A 22,744-nucleotide genomic window follows, 5' to 3' on the forward strand; every position below is an offset into this window, starting at 1 on the left:
TTGTTGAGGAACTGTGCCACTGGCTGTCGTGTCGATGAGGCCCTCACAGTGGATGATCTAGTTGACCAAATAAATTTAGGCTGACCAAATTTATGCAGCCTAACAATCCTTTAATGGATTTGAAAAAATAAATTGATAATGTGTTATGTGTATGCCAGGGTAAAGAGATGCGTTTTTAGTCTAGATTTAAACTGACAGAGTGTGTCTGCTTCCTGAACAATGCTAGGAAGATTGTTCCAGAGTTTAGGTGCCAAATAGGAGAAGGATCTACCGCCTGATATTCTAGGTATTATCAACTGGCCTGAATTTGAGATCGCAATAGACGTAAAGGACTATGATGTGTTAAGAGCTCGCTCAGGTACTGGGGAGCTAAACCATTTAGTGCTTTGTAAGTAATTAGCAAGATTTTAAAATCTATACGATGTTTAACAGGAAGCCATTGCGGTGTTGACAGAACTGGGCTAATATGGTCATTCTTCCCAGTTCTAGTAAGAACTCTAGCTGCTGCATTTTGTACGAGCTGTAGTTTATTTATCAAGCGAGCAGGGCAACCACCCAGGAGAGCGTTACAGTAATCTAGCCTTGAGGTCATGAACACATGAACTAACTGTTCTGCATTTGTCATTGAGAGCATATGTCGTAGTTTAGATATATTTTTAAGATGGAAGAATGCGGTTTTACAGATGCTAGAAATATGGCTTTCAAATGAAAGATTTGTATCAAAGAGCACTACCAATGAGTGTGTATTTTACCTCATTCCCAAAAACAGATATTTTTTTTCCTTTCAGCAACTGTGTTATTTAAGTGTTTCCATGGCTGCCTAGTGAAAATAAATAACCATACTGCATCAAGTACAGGGAGAGCAGCAGGTGTAGACTGGCTCGAGAAGAGCTCCTCAACTACTTGTTTTAGACAAAAAGGGCACTGTTTGGGATGTAATAGAGAATTAATGCTATAATAAGACAGACAATATCAGTTCTCTAAAAAGAAGAGCTGTAGCTATGTATGGCCCTGCAGGAAGAAGACATGAAGAGTAAGAGGAAATATGAAGATGAATAATGAAGATGAGTACACTCATGACACAGTTTGCTCATAAAGCCACACATTAAAGTGGCATAGCTCTAGTCAAATAGTCAGCAAACAAACACCAGCAAAGTGCTTGTTTGGTCCTATAAGTGATGCAGAGTGGATGAAGAGAGACTCTTAAGCAAAGCTGCCTGGCTTAGATCTGTGTTGTTTGGGTCTTATCAAGCACACATTAACTTAGGTTCGATGTGAACCCTAAATACTTACCTGAACTACTGTACTTATTAAGTTATTAGTGATCAATTAAATCAAAATTATGCTGAAAGAATTGTCATGGTACACTTTTAAAAGTAAACATTCCAAAACGGAATTTTTGCAGCAATGCTATAGAATTATTTTGGGTTCCCCAAAGATCCTTTCAGTGAACAGTTCTTAAAAGAACCCTTTTTCTTAGTGTGCGGAACATTTTAATAATCTGAATAACCTTTTTTTTCCCCGCTATAAAGAACCTTTTGTGCAATCAAAAGGTTCCATGGATGTTAAAGGTTCTTTATAGATGTCAATAAAGAACTTTTATTTTTAAAAGTAAGCAGCTGTTCCTATATCCTTGCATTATGATTGACAGGATTAGATGAACAAGCTCCTCCTAAACATTACTTTAAAACTTCATTTAGTGTACAATGGGTTCATAGAAGATGTTTCACAATATTGAATATGAGTTTTAAACTTCACATGCACATAAAGATTCTTTAATAGTTTTTCTTATCAAGAAACTGAATTGTTAATTTGTCTTTTGCTTCTTTAGAGTTTAATAAGTTTTCAATGTTACTGTAGGTAATGTTTTCTGTATGTAGGTTTTAAAAGTACTAGAGAATGAAAAGTCTTTGTAAAAACATTTTTAGTTCTTATTAGAAGCAGTATTTTTTGGAGTATAAGTAATAAAACTCAATGTTCAAGTGTTTTATTGTCTGTATTTATTGCCATGGAAGCATTTTATTTCCTGCTGTGCTTTTATTGACTGTTTATTTTGTTTTTTAACTTTGTAGTTTCAAAGCCCCTACTCCTACTCCCCTCCTTTCCGCTTTGGAACGGTCCCAAACGGCAGCACAGAGAGAAACATCCGAAAGAATTACCCTGACATGCACCAGTACATGGTGAAGTACCATCAGACTGGGGTGAACGACGCACTAGTCAGCTTGAAGACTGGGTATGTATATCACACCCTCACTGTATTTATCCTGTCAGTCTGAGCAGAATGGTTGAAATAGCGAGCGAGTCTTTGTTTTTATAGCATATTACTGTCTTACATGCTGGAAGTGCTTGCTTAAACTGGCAGGGCTGTTATTAAAGGGATTAGTTTGCCCAAAAATGAAGATTTTGTCATTATGACATTGACATTTTTTTTCTTCTTCTGTGGAACACAAAAGGTACATTTTCCAAGCCACTGTCAAGGTTGTTAAGTTACAAAATGTCTTTAAAACTCGTACAGAAGCTTTATGTGAGGAACGATGTTATTTTAGCATTACTTATATTCAGTATTTATTATTATATTATATTGTATTAGCTTTTATTTGTAAATATTCATTTCTATTAAGCGTTGTTTTATTTCTATTTCAGTTTTAGTCATTTTAACTTGAACTTATTTTATTTCAGTTTTTAAGTTTTTCATATAATGTTTAAATTTTATTTTATTTCAGTTTTATTTTAGTTAACAAAAACAATTGTTCATATTATATTATAAACCGTTATATATTATTATTATTATTATCTCCTATCAAAATTATAAACCTCTCCCTATCATGGTCACAGCTGAATTAAAGGAGCATCGTGGGTCAAAGAACAAAAGAAACATTAATAAAAAAAATTTTTTTTTTCTTTTTATCATGCAAATTCCTAGATAAAACCTCAGTTCTAACACAAGAAAGTGTGTGCAGCTTCTGTTTAATGAAAAAGTATGCAGCCTTGGTTTTTATTTCTCTTCATTTCGTATTTCTTTTCTCTCAAATTTCTTCTCCTTAAAGACACCAGTTTGACAACCCCTGGCATAATAAATAAATAAATAAATAAATAAATAAATAAATAAGGCCAAAGTCAGAAAATGTCAGAAAATGATATAAAAAGTCAGAAAATTGTCAGAAAATGGAAGAAAAAAAAAAAATCAATGATGATCAAATGGCCCTAGTTCATTTTCTGACAATTTTTCTGGTTACTAAGACAATTCAGTTTCATTCAATTCAAGAAATAAAAGCAATCCTGCCTTCTGAATATAAGAGGGTACAGTGAAAGAGAAGAACAGTAGATCAGCAACAAGGGATATTAAACAGCTTTCATTATCTCTCTAAGCTGCAGCAAAACTGTGCAGTTGTATAGGCCTGTTTGTGGATGAATAAAGCAAATACACAATATTAAATTGCCTTGGATTAGGTCTTTGGTTGTACACTGCATCATTTCTTGCAGCTCAGCATATCACTACACATACTGCGGATCCAGCCAGTACCGTTACAAAAGAATCATTGAGCAAATCTACTGGATGTCAGCATGATCCCTGAGTTACATTTGACATTCTTGAAATGTCAGACAACCAGACTAATGAGTCTTAGACAAAGGCTTTTCCAACATAGAGATCGAGTTTGACAAGCAGCCCACTGTGGCTCCAAATGTCAGTTTGTAGGTGGGGTTGAAAGTCGGGTGCACACAGTGTGAGTTTTGTCACGTTTTTGCTGTTTGAGTCAAATTTCGTGGGAGATATCTGCCGTGAGCTGGTCATATGATGGCTTTTAATGAAGAAGCACAAACTAGAACTGAGGTTGTATTTATCTAGGTACAGTATTAGCATGATATAGTTTCTTTTGTGATTCAACCATGATGTTCAGTTGAGTTTATAATAATAAATAATAATAGTCTGTCCCCAGTGTTATTATTGTTAAATAAAATTAAAATTGTGTTCATTAATTGAAATAAAGCTGAAATAAAATAAAATAGCTCACAGTTGGAAGGTATGAATGTAATGATGCCAGCACAGGCTGTACAGACACAGAAACAAAACTTCAGTTATTCATCTCCCTTTCTCTGTTTGTGTATGCTGTTTTCATTTTATAAATGCCAAAAGACCCTATATATGATGACACCATTCCTAAAAATATTTTGTGAGAAATATTGTGCAATACTAAAAAGATAACATGTTGTTTCAGAAACAAAATAATTGGCTTTTGTTTGTCTTTGTACTACAGCCAGAGCAAAAAAGAAAAGGAAAAAAAGATCTGGAATAAAATATTTATATATTTGTTACCACAGTTAATATATAATAAGTTAATACATATCGTTTTTCTACCCAGTGCGAGAGTGTTATATTTTCAATTCAAATTTACTGCACATTTCACAACAAATATTATTCCAAAGGAGCATTACAGAGAATTGTGCCCCAGTGAACAAGCAACAATGGCAAAGCGGAAGATGCAGGCTTATATAAACAAACAATTCTGGAAAGTATGCAGCCTTGGTTTTTATTTCTTTTTGTTGAAATGCATTTTGTAATTTTTTTTCTCTCAAATTTTCTTCTCCTTACAGACACCAGTTTGACAACCCCTAGCATAATAAATAAATTAGGCCAAAGTCAATCAAATATTGCTCTGTTTTTCTCTCCATTACTAATGGTGTGATCGCACTCAGTGCTGTCTCTCACCTTAAACTTGTGACTCTGCGTCTGCATCATTGCTGTAAAGTTAAAATGTGTTATGATTCATTCAATGCTGTTGGTGGCATGACAGTGGTGTTAAGGCAAGAGAATGACTCAGAACATTTAACCTCTCTATTTGCTATCTGAATAGTGTCTGTGCTCTTTCCTTTCACCAGCAAACTCGATGCCTTCATATATGACGCAGCTGTGCTGAACTACATGGCCGGCAGGGATGAGGGCTGTAAACTAGTCACCATTGGCAGTGGCTACATCTTTGCTACCACTGGCTACGGCATCGCCCTGCAGAAAGGGTCGCTTTGGAAGCGCCCGGTGGATCTGGCCATTCTCGCTATTATTGGAGATGGTAAGTGCCCGCATGCCTGGCACCAGTCCAGACTACTGTGCTTGTTAGAATTGACAGCTTGAGAGTCGTATAAACCCACTGTTGTACAAGCACTATTGACCTTTCCGTGGAGTCCCCAACATAGAACTGTAAGGATGTAAAATTCTTATTAAAGGATTAGTTCACTTCAGAATTAAAATTTCCTGATAATTTACTCACCCCCATGTCATCCAAGATGTTCATGTCTTTCTTTCTTCAGTTGAAAAGAAATTAAGGCTTTTGAGGAAAACATTCCAGGATTTTTCTCCATATAGTGAACTTCAGTGGGTTGAAGGTCCAAATTGCAGTTTCAGTGCAGCTTCAAAGCGCTCTACATGATCCCAGACGAGGAATAAGGGTCTTGTCTAGCGAAATGATTGGTCATTTTCTAAAAAAAAATAAAAATTTATATACTTTTTAACCACGAATGCTCGTCTTGCACTGCTCTGCGATCCGCCACGCATTACATAATCACGTTGGAAAGGTCACGCATGACGTAGGCGGAAGTACCGCGGCAGGGCGAAATCTCTTTTTCTCCTCCAACTTCTAAATTGTCCAACATTGTTGTTTTACCTTTTTTATTATTATTATTTTTTTGGTAAAGGGCGTTTGGCTTAGTCTTTGCACGTTCGCTTTGTAGACACTAGATCTGTACTTTCACCTATGTCACGCATGACCTTTATAATGTGATTACGTCATGCTTGGCGGATCGCAGAACAGTGCAAGACGAGCATTTGTGGCTAAAAAGTATATACATTTTTATTTATTTTTTTAGAAAATGACGCTAGATAATACTATTATTCCTCATCTGGGATCATGTAGAGCCCTTTGAAGCTGCACTGAAACTGAAATTTGGACCTTCCACTCATTGTACCCCACTGAAGTCCACTATATGGAGAAAAATCCTGGAAATCCTTAAATATACGTACTCAAAGGATTAGTTCACTTCTGAATGAAAATTCAGAAGTGAACTAATCCTTTGAGTACGTATATTTAAAGACATATACAGGCAGTAAATCACACCTTTTTATGACCTGGAAGTTCCGCACATGCCCTATGAATGGCCATAATAATTTTTAAAATTCAAAAATGATTATAATTTAATGGATATTTTAAAAACAATTATTTTTAATTATTACAATTGTTATAATTTAAACCTATTTATTAAACAATTACACTTAATTCTATTAATTCTAAATTAATTTGTAGATTCAATGTGTAACTATATTTATGATTGATTACAAGGTTCGGTGTTAGTTGCAAAAACTATGTGATTCGTTTTATCACAGTCATAGGCCAAAAAAAAAAAAAAAAAAAGAGAGAGGTGAAAAAAAAACCAGGACATCCATACATTTTCATATATTTTTACCCCCCAGAAAACATTGGCACATTTTGTGCCAACTACTCATATTCATGCGCATGGTTTTATAACATCTTGGAATAATATAACATCTGTGGCTCTGTCTCTACCTGTATGTTGAAACTATATCTGTTCCTCATGTGTAATTCACATTGGATAAAAGCGTCTGCTAAATGAATAAATGTAAATGTAAATGTCTGCCCTGAAGAGTTTTTATTCAGTGTAGTAAAGCCAGAATCAGAATGTGTTGTTTTCATGCCGCAATGTCCATCTGTTACATTATTTAGCCTTCTTTTAGTTCAGATTTCTTCCTTCATAGACATCTGCAGTATTTCCCTCTCTCCATACTATATGCTATGTTTCACAGTAGCGCTATATGAGGAGCATGAAAAATGACAAAATTATCCTACTGGCAGCTGTACCTTGTAGAGAAAGAGAAAAAAGTCTTAGATGGTGCTAACATATGGCTGAAGCTTGAGTGTATAATTTTATTGATCCTCACTTTGACATGTTAGCACATGGGGAGTTCTGGAACAGGAGGATATGTCTGTGGACGGTAGCAGTGTGGCCCACTGAGGTGTACATGAAATGGGTGACAGCTGATTGATGACGTGAGACTGGGCATGTGCATCTCTCCACAGGTGAGATGGAGGAGTTGGAGGCTCAGTGGCTGACTGGGATCTGCCACAATGAGAAGAACGAGGTAATGAGCAGCCAGCTGGATGTGGACAACATGGCTGGAGTGTTCTACATGCTGGCGACCGCAATGGGTCTCAGCCTCATTACCTTTATCTGGGAGCACCTGTTCTACTGGAGACTCAGATACTGCTTCACTGGCGTCTGCTCTGGCACACCCGGCCTGCTCTTCTCCATCAGCAGGGTAAGGCTTTTATTCAATCTCTTTGAAGTAAAAAAAGAATATATTTATTGAAATATAATAATAATAATAATTACTGCATTATTTATTTAATTATAAATATTACTATGGCACTAATTACTGCAGTAGACCCCCTAGGGGTTGCGAACCCACTGTTGAAAACCCTGGTTTTGGTGTTGATGGACTGTCAATATCACTCAACGTAACTTGTGACATTGTCAGTAGTAATCCAGTTAGTGTTTGAGCTCAGTCTTTACATAGACATGGCCAGTGTTTGAGAGAAAAAGTTTGTCATAAATTTGATTTTCGACCACTCGTTCCATGGCCAGGGAGCTTAAAATGACAGTGCAGCAGTCTGTTTTGACAGCGTGATTTCTAGCACTGCCAAAAGCTCAGTTGTCTTTGTTTAGTTTAGATCCCTGATGGGTTTGTGTACATGCTGTCAGTATGAGAATATGGTGCCTGTGATTAACATCTTTAAGGTAATGAAATGCTGGTGTTGGGGAACCCAAGCATAACTGACAGAATGTTTACTGGTGAAAAGAGATTCATGGAGCTGGTGAGAGGACATGATCATTTTTTAAAGGAAATGTGGCTTTCAAAATAAACCCCTTAGCAATTCATTTTTAAATTTGAAGGCATCTTTGTCACCACCTGTATCTATGCCCTAAATAAATAGTGCTCATAGTGCTCTTTGATGGGTAGAAGTCTGCAGCAGAATCAGATATTGGGGTCTTGTAATACAGTAAAAGAAGAACTGAAAGTCACATTATTCACAGACATCAAGGTCAGTGCATGAATATTGAGCTTTATTCACTCTTTTTTCCATAGGGTATATGGAGTTGCATTCATGGTGTCCATATCGACATGAAGAAAAAGTCATCTGACCTGGACTTCAGTCCACAGTCCAACATGCTTAAGCTTATCAAGTCCGCCAAGCAGATGACTAATATGACCAATCTCAGCGGCTCCAGGATCAACTCTCCTAAACGTGGCGGTGAGTTCATGCATTCGGCAAGCCCCATGATCATGGATATGATGGCGGAGAAAGGGAACTTCATCTACACTGACAATCGCAGCTTTGCCCAAAAGGATATCTACGGGGACTCCAGCGACTTGCAGGCATATCTGTCCAACCGCCATAAGGACCATCTGAACAACTACATCTTCCAGGGTCAGCATCCCCTCACCCTCAATGAATCAAACCCTAATACTGTAGAGGTGGCGGTGAGCGCAGACACAGCCCAGACCAATGCGAAACCCCGAGCTCTGTGGAAGAAGTCTGTGGATACTTTGCGTCAAACCCAGGTGCCTGAGACCCTAGACCCCCGTTTGTCCATGAAGAGTCAAAGGTACCTGCCAGAGGATGCTGCACACTCGGATATCTCTGACTGCTCAAGCAGGGCCACCTCCTACAAGGATCCAGATAATAACAAGCACCTGAAGCCCAAGGACAACTTAAAAAAAAGATCGATGACGTCAAAATACCCTAGGGATTGCAGCGAAGTAGAGCTGTCCTACTTAAAAAATAAGCAGGGCGGGCCGGGCCGGGAGAAAATCTACACCATAGACTCTGACCGGGAGCTGAGTCTGCACTCAGAGCCACAACACTACAGGGAAGGCAGAGGCCTTACAACCGACGATTTGGATTTTGGTGAAATTTACTCAGACCACAACGACAATTACAGGAAATGCGACCAGCCCATCATCCATCTCAACAGCAGCCCCCTACATCAAAGCGAATCTGACCTCCTGCCTGACAACGTCTACAACAAACACTACAGCTTGAAGGAGAAGAACCTCAGTCCGCACGAAAGCAACGATCGGTTTAAACAGACTCACTGCCGGAGCTGTCTTTCCAAGGTGCCCAACTACAACACGGGGCCGTATGCTGCTGTACGCTCGCCATATAACCGGTGCGAGGCGTGCATCCACATGGGCAACCTGTACGACATCAGCGAGGACCAGATGCTGCAGGAGGCCATGATGAGCCCTGGCATGCACCACGATGACATGTTCAGTCACTACTGGCCTCAGACGGACGGGCCACACGTACAGAGGAGGAACAGACTGAGGCTCAGCCGTCAGCACTCCTTTGACAATATCATGCTCGAGAAGCCCAAAGAGATTGACCTGAACCGGCCGGCGCGGAGCGTCAGCCTAAAGGAGAAGGACCGCTTCCTGGAGGACAGCCCTTATGCAAACATGTTTAACATCAAGGCTGACAAACTGTTCGGCAGCAGGTCCATGCTCTTTAACCGAAACCTGGAGGAAAGCAAGCGTAGTAAGTCACTTTACCCCGATCACCCCTCGGACAACCCCTTCATGCAGTCTATACGGGACGACACTCGCCTGGTCCACGGCAGGAGCTCCTCAGATATTTACAAACAGTTGGCTCCCATCAAAACCAGGAACGAGAACAATCTGAGGTCCTCCGTGAAGTCCACCACTTCATACTGTTCCAGGGATGGTCGAATACCCAATGACATGTACATTTCAGAGCATGTAATGCCTTATGTAGCCAACAAGACTAGTGCATACTCAGCTCCCCGGGTTCTCAACTCTTCTCAGTTTAGCAATAGACGAGTGTATAAGAAAATACCTAGTCTCGAGTCAGATGTTTAATGCTTTTTTGTGTAGTTGAACTATTTACTCACTTAGAATGCCACAGTCACCTACATCTATAAAGTACCCGAGATATCGCTCTTCTTATACGGGCGCTTTCCAAAGGTTTTCAGCATTTTAAGATGCCTTCTGGGCGTAAGCCAATAAAAAGTGGTCCAGCATGAAAGTTGTTCATTATCCCCCACACTTGGCCTAGTGCTAGTGTGTACTCAAAACGCTGAGTGCTAGGACAGATGTACTGCTTCGAAGTCGTGGTGGACCGAAGCAGATCCTAGGGTGGGGTTTCAGGTATTTGGCCCCACATTGCATGTGACAAGAGCGTACCAGTATCAGACAGACTGTGGCTGGAAAAGTTCCTGAACTTAAGGCAAGCAAGGGTATTTCATTCATGGCACTCAGCAATTGCATTTTTGCTTTTATTACTATAGACATGGGATTTTTGGCATTCTAATCCCTATTTAGAATTTAGACTCTTCTCTATCTTATTTGGTAGCACAATAATCATTAGTTAACCGCCCACCTCTGCTTTATAAACAGAACTTCTATATTAATGTCAGGAATAGATTTATTTTGCATGTGTGTTTCTTTTCTCGTCTTATTTCTTTTGAAGATATACTTACATTAAGGTGATTTCGTTCGATAGCTGAGGTTGTCATCTGTGCAATGAAAACTTGACCTGTTTGTGGGTTGTTCGACTGGGAATATTGTGTTGATCCTCCATTTCAAGATTGTGGGGAAGTTTTTGCAATGGAAGTTTGTCGCGCATTTATTTCGTTCAATACTTCCATCCTGTCACTGTACACTGTGAAACCGAATCAGAGCATCACCTCTCAAAGACTGTTGTTTACTGTAGTTCGGCGGAGCCTCGCTTCGCTGTCTCAATCCACTCATTTAATGTAACGAGGGGCGTGTGTGAAGCTTGAAGTCTGAACTAGAGCATTGGTTTTCTGTTGCAGTCCGTAACACGGTCGACATTCGCATTGAGGACTACCACGCAAGACCTTTGTTCTGCAGACCTATTACTAAACTTTATACTGTATGAACACACTCAATGAACTCCATGCAATGTGAATCAGAACACATAGCCAAATTGTGTATTAGAACAAATACCTCAGGATGGTTCTGTGTCGTTTTGTGTAACATTTTCTCTGCACCACCGAAAGGCACATTCACGCATGTTTCCCTCCACTCTGCTATGGTTGTTCAAGGACTTCCATTGCAGTCGCGTTTATGTGAACAATAGAAAGGGGATCTTTCAGCCATCTTTGAAAGGAGCTTTATGTTTACGATTTCAGCGTTTGTCGGAAAACAGGATGTGTATCGACATAACCGTGTTATATGACTGCTGTAGCAGCTTCCACTCTCATATCAGACTTGCTTTCTTTGAACTTCCCCAATAATGTGACATAATTCACTGTACACTAATCTCGAATATGTCATCACTATCATAACCATGAACATATTCATCATATGAAGTGCTGCTTTAAGGAGCTAATGTGCGTATGCACATGTAAAATATCAAGGTCTTGTAATCATATATGCCATACATAGTTTTTACTCTTTGCAACTTGTTTTTCAGTTATTTTTTCACCCTTGTAATAACCCCAGTCTTTAAGGAAAATGTATTTTGATTACATGAATTATAATAATGGCATGCAACTCAACTGTAACTCTTTCTATGTTTTTGTTATGATGTTATGATCACAAATTCTTTGTAACAGGGTGCAAATATATGAGCATATATATGGAAAGAAAATGATCATTCATATTGCAGAGCTGCTGTTTTGGGGAAATAAGCAAGGTATTAGCCTCTATGGATAATCACAGGGCCACATCTGCATTGATTTCATATCTTTTGCAAGGCGAGGTGAATATACTTGCTCTTCCTCGATTAGCAGGTGAAAACATCACCAGCTATGCTTTCTGTTCCTTTACCTGTCACGTATAGCCAGATTTAACCTGTAAAGAGAGAGAGAGAGAGAAAAAAAAGTCTGCTCTTTTCGGGTCTGCTATCCCTCCAAAGATATGACGTCTTCTTGATTTTCTCTATTATCTATGGTTTGCTGTAAGAATAGCTTTTTTTAATTCCTCAAAGACTTAGCAACTATTTTGAATATAAGACACTTGTAAATTGCTTGTAAATTCATACTCAAATAATTCATGAAAGTTACGATGATACAGAGTAAACAATATTTTTTGTGTGGGTTTCACAGGTCTGTACAGTAGCACTCGTTTTCTGTAGCATATGTACAAAAAAAAAAATGACATCACTCACAAGTTCTGCATTGAAACGTCACCTTTCGAGATTTCAAAGTCTCCATGCAGTTTGTTATCAGGGATTGTAGCCCTGCAGTTTTTGTAAGCTTGAACATTTCGGGGCTGGGGTGAGGGTATACGGGTTGGGGCTACAGGCATTGAGGCAGATTTTTTTCTAAGTAAATACTGTCAATCCACTTGAAGCTGAGCTTGGATCAAGCAGATCAATGTAAGGAGAACTGGCCTCTTTGGTTCATAGACATTCGTACGAATCCATCCTGCTCATGAACCAAAGCTCTGCGGCCACTCTGGCGTGTCGTTTAGACCGCCAAACTTCTGGGATTTTTACACAAAAACATCTTGAAAACCAAAATGTACTTTTTACTTCACCATTCTGTTTTTGTCGAAGGTTATCGGAGGCGGTCAGATGTGTCGAGTGGAACAGCGCAGGTCAGGTATTGATTGCAAATGGAAACAGATGAACTGTGTGGGATTATTTTATGTAGCAGTTTTTGGCTAGACAAAAGCCATCTGTAGTTTATTGAAAAATCTATTATATATTTTTGGTTTATTTACCTCTCATAGAATAGTACACAAATGTGAATTTAAAGTAGCTCAGATGCTGATTATTTCCATAAGACGAGCTAGACTAGGCAAAGTAGTTGAGGAAGTCAACAATGGAGGATTTTGAAGTGTAAAAAAAAATTAGTACTTTCTCAATTACACCTTAAACACCATTTAAGGGTTAATCTGTTTTGTCCTTCATGTTTGTTACACTCCACTTCTTTCAGAAGAGATGTGTGTTTGTGTACGTTTATCTGTGGGTCATGAAGAGAGGGAAGTTTTAGGATCAGCAGCTAATGGCAATATGCTGAATTTTTACACTTTAAAAGTCAGAGACGCCTCCATCACCACAAGTTTGTCTCTTATAAAAACCCATTAGACTAAAAGATACATACAGAACCAATTTTCTTTCCCTTTAAGGCGAATTTTATGACTGCGCAGGGCAGAATATCAAAAAGCGAAGCAGGAAAGTGAGACAGTTACTTAACACGACAACAGATCTCTGCATCCACATGGAAGACCATTCGAAATCTATTCTTTCCCAAATTGATATTTTGCCAAGTGCAGTGTAGTAAGAACAATAGGCCCTTTTGGCTGCCAGGCAAGCTGGTGTACTGTCACTGCATCATTGGCTGTGTTCCCATTGAGGTAGTTTCAAGGAGAAATCACCTCAGCTCAAATTACATCTGCCAGAGCCACACAAGGCACGGTGAGAAGGGGCAGGTGGCTAAAGACAGGAGCGAGAGTCCTCATGCATGACTGTGTCGACTGCAGCTCGCTCCCTTTCGTTCTCAGGCCGCTTTATAACCCTCAGGAAGACGTTTGCAGGGGCAAAAATGGCAGCTTGGAAACAACTTGGAAATTCTCACTGTCAGTCATGCGGCTTTTTCAGCAATGGCATTTTTATCATCGCGTTACTGACATGAGGACTATCTTCGCTCACCTTGAGTTTTAAAACCTTGATTTCTGTAATGCATTTCCTGTGGTGGATATTTTAAATGTTTCATTCTTTTAATAGGGAATCAAAATGAAAGACAGACTGTGATTTAGTGAGTACTGGCCCTAAAGGTGGCAAAAAAGTATTTTTTAATTTTATTTTTTTTTAATTCTTTATTTGGTTGTTTGGGTTTGCGCACAGAGCTGCTGGAATACTTGCACTTATTAAAGGAAAAAGGAATGCTGCCTTCCCTGTAAAAGACGATTTTGATCGTAGCGGACTCGCAGTAGAAAGAAACATTTGTTTGAAACGAATCACTTGTGTTTCCTGTTTAATAATCACTCTTGTGAGCTTTGCATTCATATTTTATGTGGTTAAAAGTAGAAATTATTTTAGAACAGTGTTTTATACTGGGACGGGTGGGGATTGTCATGTGACTATAACCTATTTATCACTGAAACCATGTGACCTGCTGCCTAAATGTTCTTTTGTAATGAAGCATTATCACTTGTGTGCGTACTGAAATGTCTTAAGAACTTTTTAAAGTAAGTTGGAAGTATTCGCTTACATAAAGCTGACACAAACTTGCATAAATGAAATCATTTCTGCTATTGGCAAATTGCATGAGAAAGTACTAATTCATTGGAGCGGTTTGAACATATCTCCTGTTCTCTCTAAAGTACATTTCTTTTAAAGTATTGTGTTCAGAATTGTTTTTCATTCTCTTCTTTTTTATGTGTATGTAGATCATATTAAAGGAACAGGTCTGATATGTGACTTGTGAAATGTCAATACAATGTGGTTGCAGGACGTGTGCTGGGTTACAAGATGTAAAAACATGTATATAAGTCAAAGTTTCATTTTTCTAATAAAGGCTCTTTCTGCCACTTTATATGATCACTGTATCTGTTGCGGTATGTTTCCGAAGCCCATGCTTATGGCGAATGTTGCCGACGACACCTAGAAAGTTCATGAAGGGGGGGGGTTGGGAACTGACTGACAGCTCTGGTAATTTCAACAGTCATGATTAGTACATGCTGTAATGGCGACAAATGTGGCACTCAGGCCTCGAGTCCTCAGTCTGAACATGTGTGAAACAAGGGCCGTGACCCAGCAATATTACACGAGTCAAGAATGCAGCTTTGCTATCAGCAGAAATTAAGCATTTTGTGTGCACAATGAAGATGCTCTTACAGACAGCGCTGGGAAATGAAAGCGGAATTTTTCTGTTTTGTCATTTTTCTTTAGTTTTGCATCATCCATTCAAAATATTAACTGATTCAAATATTCGAAACAGACATTCCAAGTTTTAGTGCAGTCATTAATTATTACAGTATAGTTATCAATATCAAAATTATGTATGTATATATATATATATATATATATATATATATATATATATATCGTACTGTACAAAAGTCTTAGGCCACCATTAGATGTTCTTTTAGCAATGATATAATGACCATATATAATTATTTCTCAGTCTCTTTATTAGAATATAACCAGAAAATACAGGAAATTTGTATGCAGTATTAAAAAAACAGCTTCTATATGCTAAAGTGGCAAGTATTTAGTGATCTCCTCTTACACTTGAGCAATAGCAGGAATCTGGCTCTCTTAAATCTAAATGGAACGAAAAAGCACTGGAAGACCAAGAAAACTTTGATGAGAAGTTTCTCAGATTTTCATTTTTGAGAAAATATAAGAAGTCCAGGAGGTCACACTAAATACTGTTTTTTGCTTAACCCTCTATGAGACTAATTATGAAATCACAGTTTTAAAAAATTAATAACTTTGTAGCAGCAAAGACGTGTCAAACATTGGTCAATGGTGTTTACCATGTGGTAAACAAAGAGTCTTTGCCGCTACAGACTTTATATTTTACATACAGTATATTTAAGGCTAAAATCATTTTCCAAAATTTGTTTTCTACATCTGACCTTTGACCCCCTTTTTTTTTTAGGGTTTTGCCATTTATAATTGACATTGTCCTGTTAGGGTAAATTATTTTTGGCAAATTTGGCAAAAAATGCACTTTCACTATCTGAAAAGTAGTGAAAAGGTTGTAGTGTTTCAAAAAACATTAAAACATTTTTAACGTTCCATTTTATCTTGTGCTACTGTATTTCATTTGGAACTCGCATGTAAAAACGTCAAAAACTTTTCACAACTTCGCTGCCTGGAAAATAGTGAAACCATATCTTAGTGTTTCAAAAAACGTTAAAATGATCTTTAACATTGTTTCTTTCTTGGAAGTCCAAATCAATGGTTGTAGCACAAGTGAAAATCAACAAGACTCTTCTTTTTCAGTGTGCCTCACACTTTCCACACATAACTCGATCTTGACCTATTTAGTCATCATTTTTGGAGCATTTGCTTGTCAGTGTAGTGAGGCCAAAAGGCAGTGGCATCTTTCCTTACCTCTGGTTGTAGTATGGATCACAATCGTCCAAACTGGCATATGATAATGTACCAAAATGCCTGACTTCCACAACAATCTATTTCTCATTCACTGCCATCACTATCATCAATACTTTCTGGAAAAGGTACAGCTTTTCCTCTCTGTCTTCTATAAAACGCACTAACATCAACCTAAAACACAGACAAAATAGCTATTTTACTGCCTGCTAGTAATGAACAATACTGCAGCTATACAGAAAAAATCTATCCCTAAAAGGACTTTGTCATTTATGTCATTTACACACAGATTTTTTTGTATTTGAGTTATAAAATGTGCATTAAAAATGACCAACAACTTTAGAAAACACATTTGGATGTACAATGGAATTTTTTTTAAAAAAATTGACTTATAAATTGTATATGTATTTCCTAGTCTAAAATGAACTCACAATGGAGCCTTGACAGCATGTGACCGAACATGTGCTCATGTCTCCTTCATTTCCTTGTTGCCAAAAATGTCAAGCACATGGCACTTAGATTTTAATTGTATTGGCTGAAGGGGATGTCTTGTCATAATACTAAAATATATATATTTTTTGGTTGAATATTATTATTGTATTTTAAATGCGATTTCCTCTAAATGATGATACAACATAGAGGGTTAAAGAAACAATTTTGTTCAGAATTTTTTTTTTTTTTTTTGTGTGTGTGTGTGTACATATTTACTGTATTTTCTGTTTGTATCGTAATAAAGAGACTGAACAATAAATATGGATGGTCATTAAAACATTGCTAAAACAACAAAGCTGGTCGTGGCCTAAGACTTTTGCACAGTACTGTATATATATATATATTCATTTATTTATTTTTATATTATTATTAACGAGTTATGTTTTTTGTTAGATATTTTTCAGAACCATGTCCACCAAACCAAAAAAGTTATTCTTATAATCTCATTGAGATTATAACTTTTTGTAAAGTGAAACATAATTTGCACTTTTTTTTTTGACCATTCATTATTACAGTGAAAGATTCTGAACCGTTTAAAGAACACAAAGTAAAGAGAGAAAGTAGCTTCATTAAATATGTCAGGAATAATTTCAGGCAATTTTCCATCAATTTCCACCTTGCAGCAAAGGTTGTACTGTTCTAGAACTTGCACCTAACCTGTGCAGCTCTGCCTTTGTTCTGAGGTAATGTGATATTGATCATATCTGCTATGACTGGGACAAATACTCATTCAATATCTAAATAGGCTTTATGCTTTAGAGAGAAGAAGGCACTATCGCTTATGTCTTTGCTATTTAATGGATCTTCAGACTTCTGGTGTTCATGGTTGAATACACTGGAACAAAGCACAATAAATTTACTGTCTAAGACTAACAATGACTCACTTTCACTGGGAGAAAGAAAACAATTGAAGATGTAATCTTTGGGGGGGCTGTTCAGAGTAAGTAAATTGGTTTAGTTGGAATTACTTGCAGCATTTCAGCACTAAAGAATTTATAATCATCTGCACATGGTGCTAACATTTGAACAAACACAATGTTACCTGTCTAAAATTACTCAGCCATGCAATAGTTTCTTATTTTAACCGTATGACTAATCTCATTTTTTTCCAGAAGAAAGAGAAATGAAAAAGGAATACAAAGGAAAACCCCGCAGGCGCTGAAAGGAAATACGCAATGACAGCAAATCTATGGGCCGGCATCTGTTTGCTATGAGTTACTTGCATGCAGAATGACTTCAGCTGCAGATGCGCCTTTGTTGCTCACTGAAGGGAAATGAATAAGTTTGCTCAGCTTTGCTCATTTTCAAACACTGGCTAATATAGACTCCTGATATTTCTCTTGTATCTTCTGAAGAGCTGCAATTAATCATCACAAGCATGATGTGGACTGGCAGGACTGAACTTGTAATTAATTACTTTACAAACTAGCCAACAAAACCCACTTCCAGAGCGTTTACTCTTTGTAGTTGACACAGGCTGACAAAATATAGCATTCTAAGCTAAACACTGTCCTTCTCCCTCCTTTTCTTCTGTTGTGATTCTTCTCTATTCAGCAGAACAAATGAAACTCAATGTGCATGAATCCAAATGACAAATCAGAGATTTTCATGATGAATATATTGCAAGGTTAAAAATTAACGCCTTGTAACTGCTTCAGCTGACCTTACGCTAATGGTGCGTTCACGTCATGTCGGAAAGATCAAATTTACGAATTGAATGCAAATGAAAGCCACTACAGTTATGAGTGGGAAACTCTGGATTTTCTGAGTCAGATGTAGCATCTGTAACTGAAGATAAATTTGTTGAAATGTTAAGAAATTTATATATATATATTTTTTTTCATTTACAAAACTAGCTAAGAGGCATGTACAAAATACAACAGTGTTAAAGAAGCAGAGTTAAAAACTTGCTATATATATATATATATACACAGTGCCCTCTACAAATATTGGCACCCTTAGCAATGGCAGCTATGAAAAAAAAAATTTTTTTAAGGACTGTTTATCCTTTTGATCTTTCATTAAAAAAAAAAAAATTTTTTTTTTTTTTTTTTTTGGTACATTGCCATCTTGCGCCAATCAAAGTGATTTGAATACACTGACGTACTGTAATTCGAATTTTCCATGGAGGACTTGAACGCACCATAAGCTCAGTTACTGTTACTAACTCAACTGTCCTTGAACAGGGTAAAGGACCCTTTTTTTATTTTCAGGAAGTTATCATATAGTTAGGTAAACTTCTTACTCTTTTAGAAAAAAAAGGATTCTAGATTAGAACCTTAAAAGGTTCTGTCAGGCGATTCCTATAGAATCTCTATGGGGCTCCCTATTTTATGGATTTAGTTTTAATTATTTAGTTTTAATTATTTTGAATTTTAATTAAAATGTATGAATTAAGCACCGCGTAAACATACTTTATCAGTAGAAAAAAATTGGAATAACCTGTTAAACATGAAAATATTATATAATCATTGAGTCTATATAGAACCGCACTGAATCTTAGTGGTGAATGAAAACTACAACAAACATAATTGTTGCATTCTCCAGTTGTAAAACAAAAAATATAGGCTACACTTGGTTTTCACAGACAAGGCTTAAGTTAGTCCTAGACTAAAATGCATGTTTGAGCTGTTGTACCTTAAAGCAACTTGTCAGTGCCATTATTTTGTCTCAAGATGCACACCAGTACATCTGGCACATTTATTAAAGCTACTTAAATGTCCTGATTGAACTAAAGTCTAATCCTGGCTTAATCTAAGCCCTGTCTGTGAAACTGGGCCATAGTGTTATAAATGTATATTACATTTGTAAAAAAACATAAACAATCTAAGCCCAGATTAGATTGTCAGTTAAATGTAAACATAAAACTTTCCTAGATTTACACTCAAAAGAATTATACGTTGGATTTACTTAACTTTTTTATGTCAACAGGTTCCACGTAACTGGGTTATGTTTATATGTTTATATGTATATGTTTATTAACATTGTTTATTTCAGTAAACTTAAGTTTATTACATAAGGTTAATTCAATGCCATTTAGTTGAGTCAGGTTAACATTCTTAATTTTGTCCATAACTTTTAAGTTTAATTATCCTAAAATTAACATAAAACAAAAAATGAAAACAAGTAATCCAGTTTAATTGAATAGTTCGTTTAGTGAACACATTCAAGAACAATTTTGACAAATCTAACAAGAAAACCTTTTACAAATTATACTCTGTAAAGACATTTATGATTAGGTGCTAGAAGATGCTTTTGTTACATTCATGGCATGTCCAAAGTAGTTGTCTTTTACTATTAAAACAACTTTAATTGTTGTTAGCAGGTCCTCAACCCAAGCTCATGCGCTACACTTTACCACAATGGTAACCGCCAAAAAAAAAAAAAAAAAAAAACCCACTATACAAGATTTTTTTTTAAATATAAACATAAAAGAACATTAAAAATTAACAAGTCTTCCAATTTTTTCATCTTAAAGAAAAACGCATAAAATAACATTTTATTTCAACATTTACTCTCCTTATCCAGCCCTGTGCAAAGCATGATGGGAAGGGGCAATCCTGTTCCTAGTTTCTGTAATGCTATTTTAACACAACTAAAATCATTTATCTCAACTCAAAATAGATTAAATAAAGTGGTTGAAAAGAATCATGTTGGATTAACTTAATTTACTTAAGTAAACTGAACAAGCATCAAATGTTATTTTTGGCTTACTTAACTAATATTGACAACTGTTTCAAGTCAGTTTAACACAATGCAATTGTGTTTGAATGAGAAACCTAATATAATGGTGTTAAATGAAAATAATTTTTTAAATAATGTCAGTGTCCCTTTATTTATAAGACACAGTATCATTTTTATGACAGTATCATAAAATCATTTTTTTGAGTGTACGATGCTGTTAATAACTGTGCAACACATAATCTGTGAAAAGGGTCCATCATCTCAGTGGATGTAGGCCTATATCAAAAACAGAAGCACAATTAGTTACTTTTTTTTTGTAATTTCACTGGAATAGAGAGCTAGTCATGGAGTTGGAGTACATGAGATGTGCATGCTGCCTTGTGACACATCTGACTTTTAGGGAACTTTTAATGAACTGTAAAAGGTGTTTTTACAGGTACATTCACTAACTAGAGGGGGAATGTGTGACTGGATCAAACAAAACTGGACTACACAGGGCCGTCGCTAGAGGGGTGAAAGATGGTGACGAATCTAGGGGCCCTCAAACTGAATGCATGGAAGAATTGAATTTGATATTAGGCCTACCTGTTATGCGGATCGTTGTTGTGTTGCTTAGCAACGTTCTGTTCTGTCAGGGACTACATCTTCTAGCAGAGGGGTAACACTTTAATGAATTTGCTTAATAACATTTTAATGAAAATTTGTGTTCTTAATCATTTTAATATGCACAAACTATATTAAAAAAGACATTTGACTGCCTAGTGTAGTTTATTATAGTGAGCGCGAACAAAACCATCAGTCAGCAATCCTTCTACCTATTTGAGAAGTGATTTTTATTCAGTATGGATATATTCAGATCACAGGGTCTGCTGGCCTGAGGTAATGTACAGATGTAATGGCTCATCTTTCTGGAGTCATAATGCAGGGGGCACAAGATTTATGTGATACTCAATAATGCTCCATGCTCTAAGATACCTTCTAGCATTATTAAAAGTCAAAAAGTTATCTAGGTTAGCAGTATGGATCCCCCAGCTGACTGCTTTGAATATGATTTCCAGCAATTGAGGCAGGCTTATTTGGGTATCTAGGGCACATTTAAATGCATGTGCTTCCAGCTCAATGTTGACTGCTTATCTGTGCAAGCTTATTCCACATGCTGCGTGTCTCACTCCACCGTCCTTTATCAGGTTGTGACCTCACATGGGAACTTCTCAGATCCCAGAGAAGAGAGAGAGAGAGAGAACGTTTTATATCCTTCATAATTCAATCAATTTAGAAAACTACTGTATATAGACATGGGAACAGTAATATTATCACCATTGGCAGCAGGGTTCTTTCAATTGCTTTGGTTTTATTCCCAGATTTGAAAGGATGCTGAGCATCACCCTGAGTAGAAAACACAGTGAAATCAGTGAGAGTAGGGGGTGTTACAACTATCAGCTGTTGTTGCTGACTTGTGAGTCTATCACATGGACCACCGGCGCCTACAAATGTCATGGTTCATAACATGACCAAAAGATCACACTAAACATTTTCTTACATTTTTTATATGTAGGTATGTTTTTTTTTTTTTTTTTTTTTTTTTTTTGGAAGAGGACATTGTTTCAAATCACAATCTAACATAGAATATGGGTCCCAATTCCCCTTTGAAGGATGCAGCCTTCAAATTGGGATGCAGCTATTTTCTTGATTTTCTTGATCAAATTGATTAGTTGACTTTTTTATACTTTTTTTTTCTTCTCTTTTTTTTTCATTTTCAGCCAATGATCACCATGTGTTCTCATTGTAAAAGGGTATGTACTGCAAATGAGGGTGGGTAATAAAGGACTACTGAAGCGAAGCGATGCGTTTGTGTTAAAAAATATCCAAAATATCTAGCTTCTGCCAGACCACCTTCCCTATTCAACTTACTGAAAAAGCTTAACTGACGCGACGCCAGTTCCATTTTTTTTTCCCGTAAGTTGAATACGGAAGGCGGTCCGGTGGAAGCTAGATATTTTACTTCATAACTTGTTAAATATGGATATTTCTTTACACAAATGCATCATTTCACTTCAGAAGGCCTTAATTACCTCCACGGAGCAGTGTGGAGTATGTTTATGGTGGATGGATGTGGATGGAAGCACTTTCTTCAGCTCATACTCATTGATCCCGCTCACTGCCATTATAAAGCTTGGATGCATCAGGATATTAATATATCTCCGATTGTGTTCATCAGAAAAAAGAAAGTCATATACACCTAGGATGGCTTGAGGGTGAGTAAAGCTTGGGCTAATTTCATTTGAAAGTGAACTAATCCTTTAATGATTAACTGAACATATACTGTAGTAAAAGCATTATTGATGCAGTAGGTAAGCTTTAACAAACCAGTAATAATTAAAGGGATTGTTCACCCTAAAATGAAATCTGTCATCATTTACTCACCCTGGTGGTGATCTAATACCATA

General features: G+C 37.0%; 1 protein-coding gene across 1 annotated transcript in view; it reads left to right on the forward strand.

Moving 5' to 3' along the window:
- Window positions 1-14,593, forward strand: part of grin2aa (glutamate receptor, ionotropic, N-methyl D-aspartate 2A, a) — a 151,481-nt gene extending 136,888 nt beyond the window's left edge. Inside the window, exons 10-13 of the mRNA XM_051887845.1 lie at window positions 2,073-2,233; window positions 4,879-5,066; window positions 7,086-7,324; window positions 8,153-14,593. Coding sequence (XP_051743805.1) covers window positions 2,073-2,233; window positions 4,879-5,066; window positions 7,086-7,324; window positions 8,153-9,946 — 2,382 coding nt within the window. The 3' untranslated portion in view covers window positions 9,947-14,593. The remainder of the gene's footprint in view (window positions 1-2,072; window positions 2,234-4,878; window positions 5,067-7,085; window positions 7,325-8,152) is intronic.
- Window positions 14,594-22,744: the final 8,151 nt, after the last annotated feature.

Source organism: Ctenopharyngodon idella, chromosome 3 (genome assembly GCF_019924925.1).
Source record: "Ctenopharyngodon idella isolate HZGC_01 chromosome 3, HZGC01, whole genome shotgun sequence".
NCBI classification, from domain to species: Eukaryota; Metazoa; Chordata; class Actinopteri; order Cypriniformes; family Xenocyprididae; genus Ctenopharyngodon; species Ctenopharyngodon idella.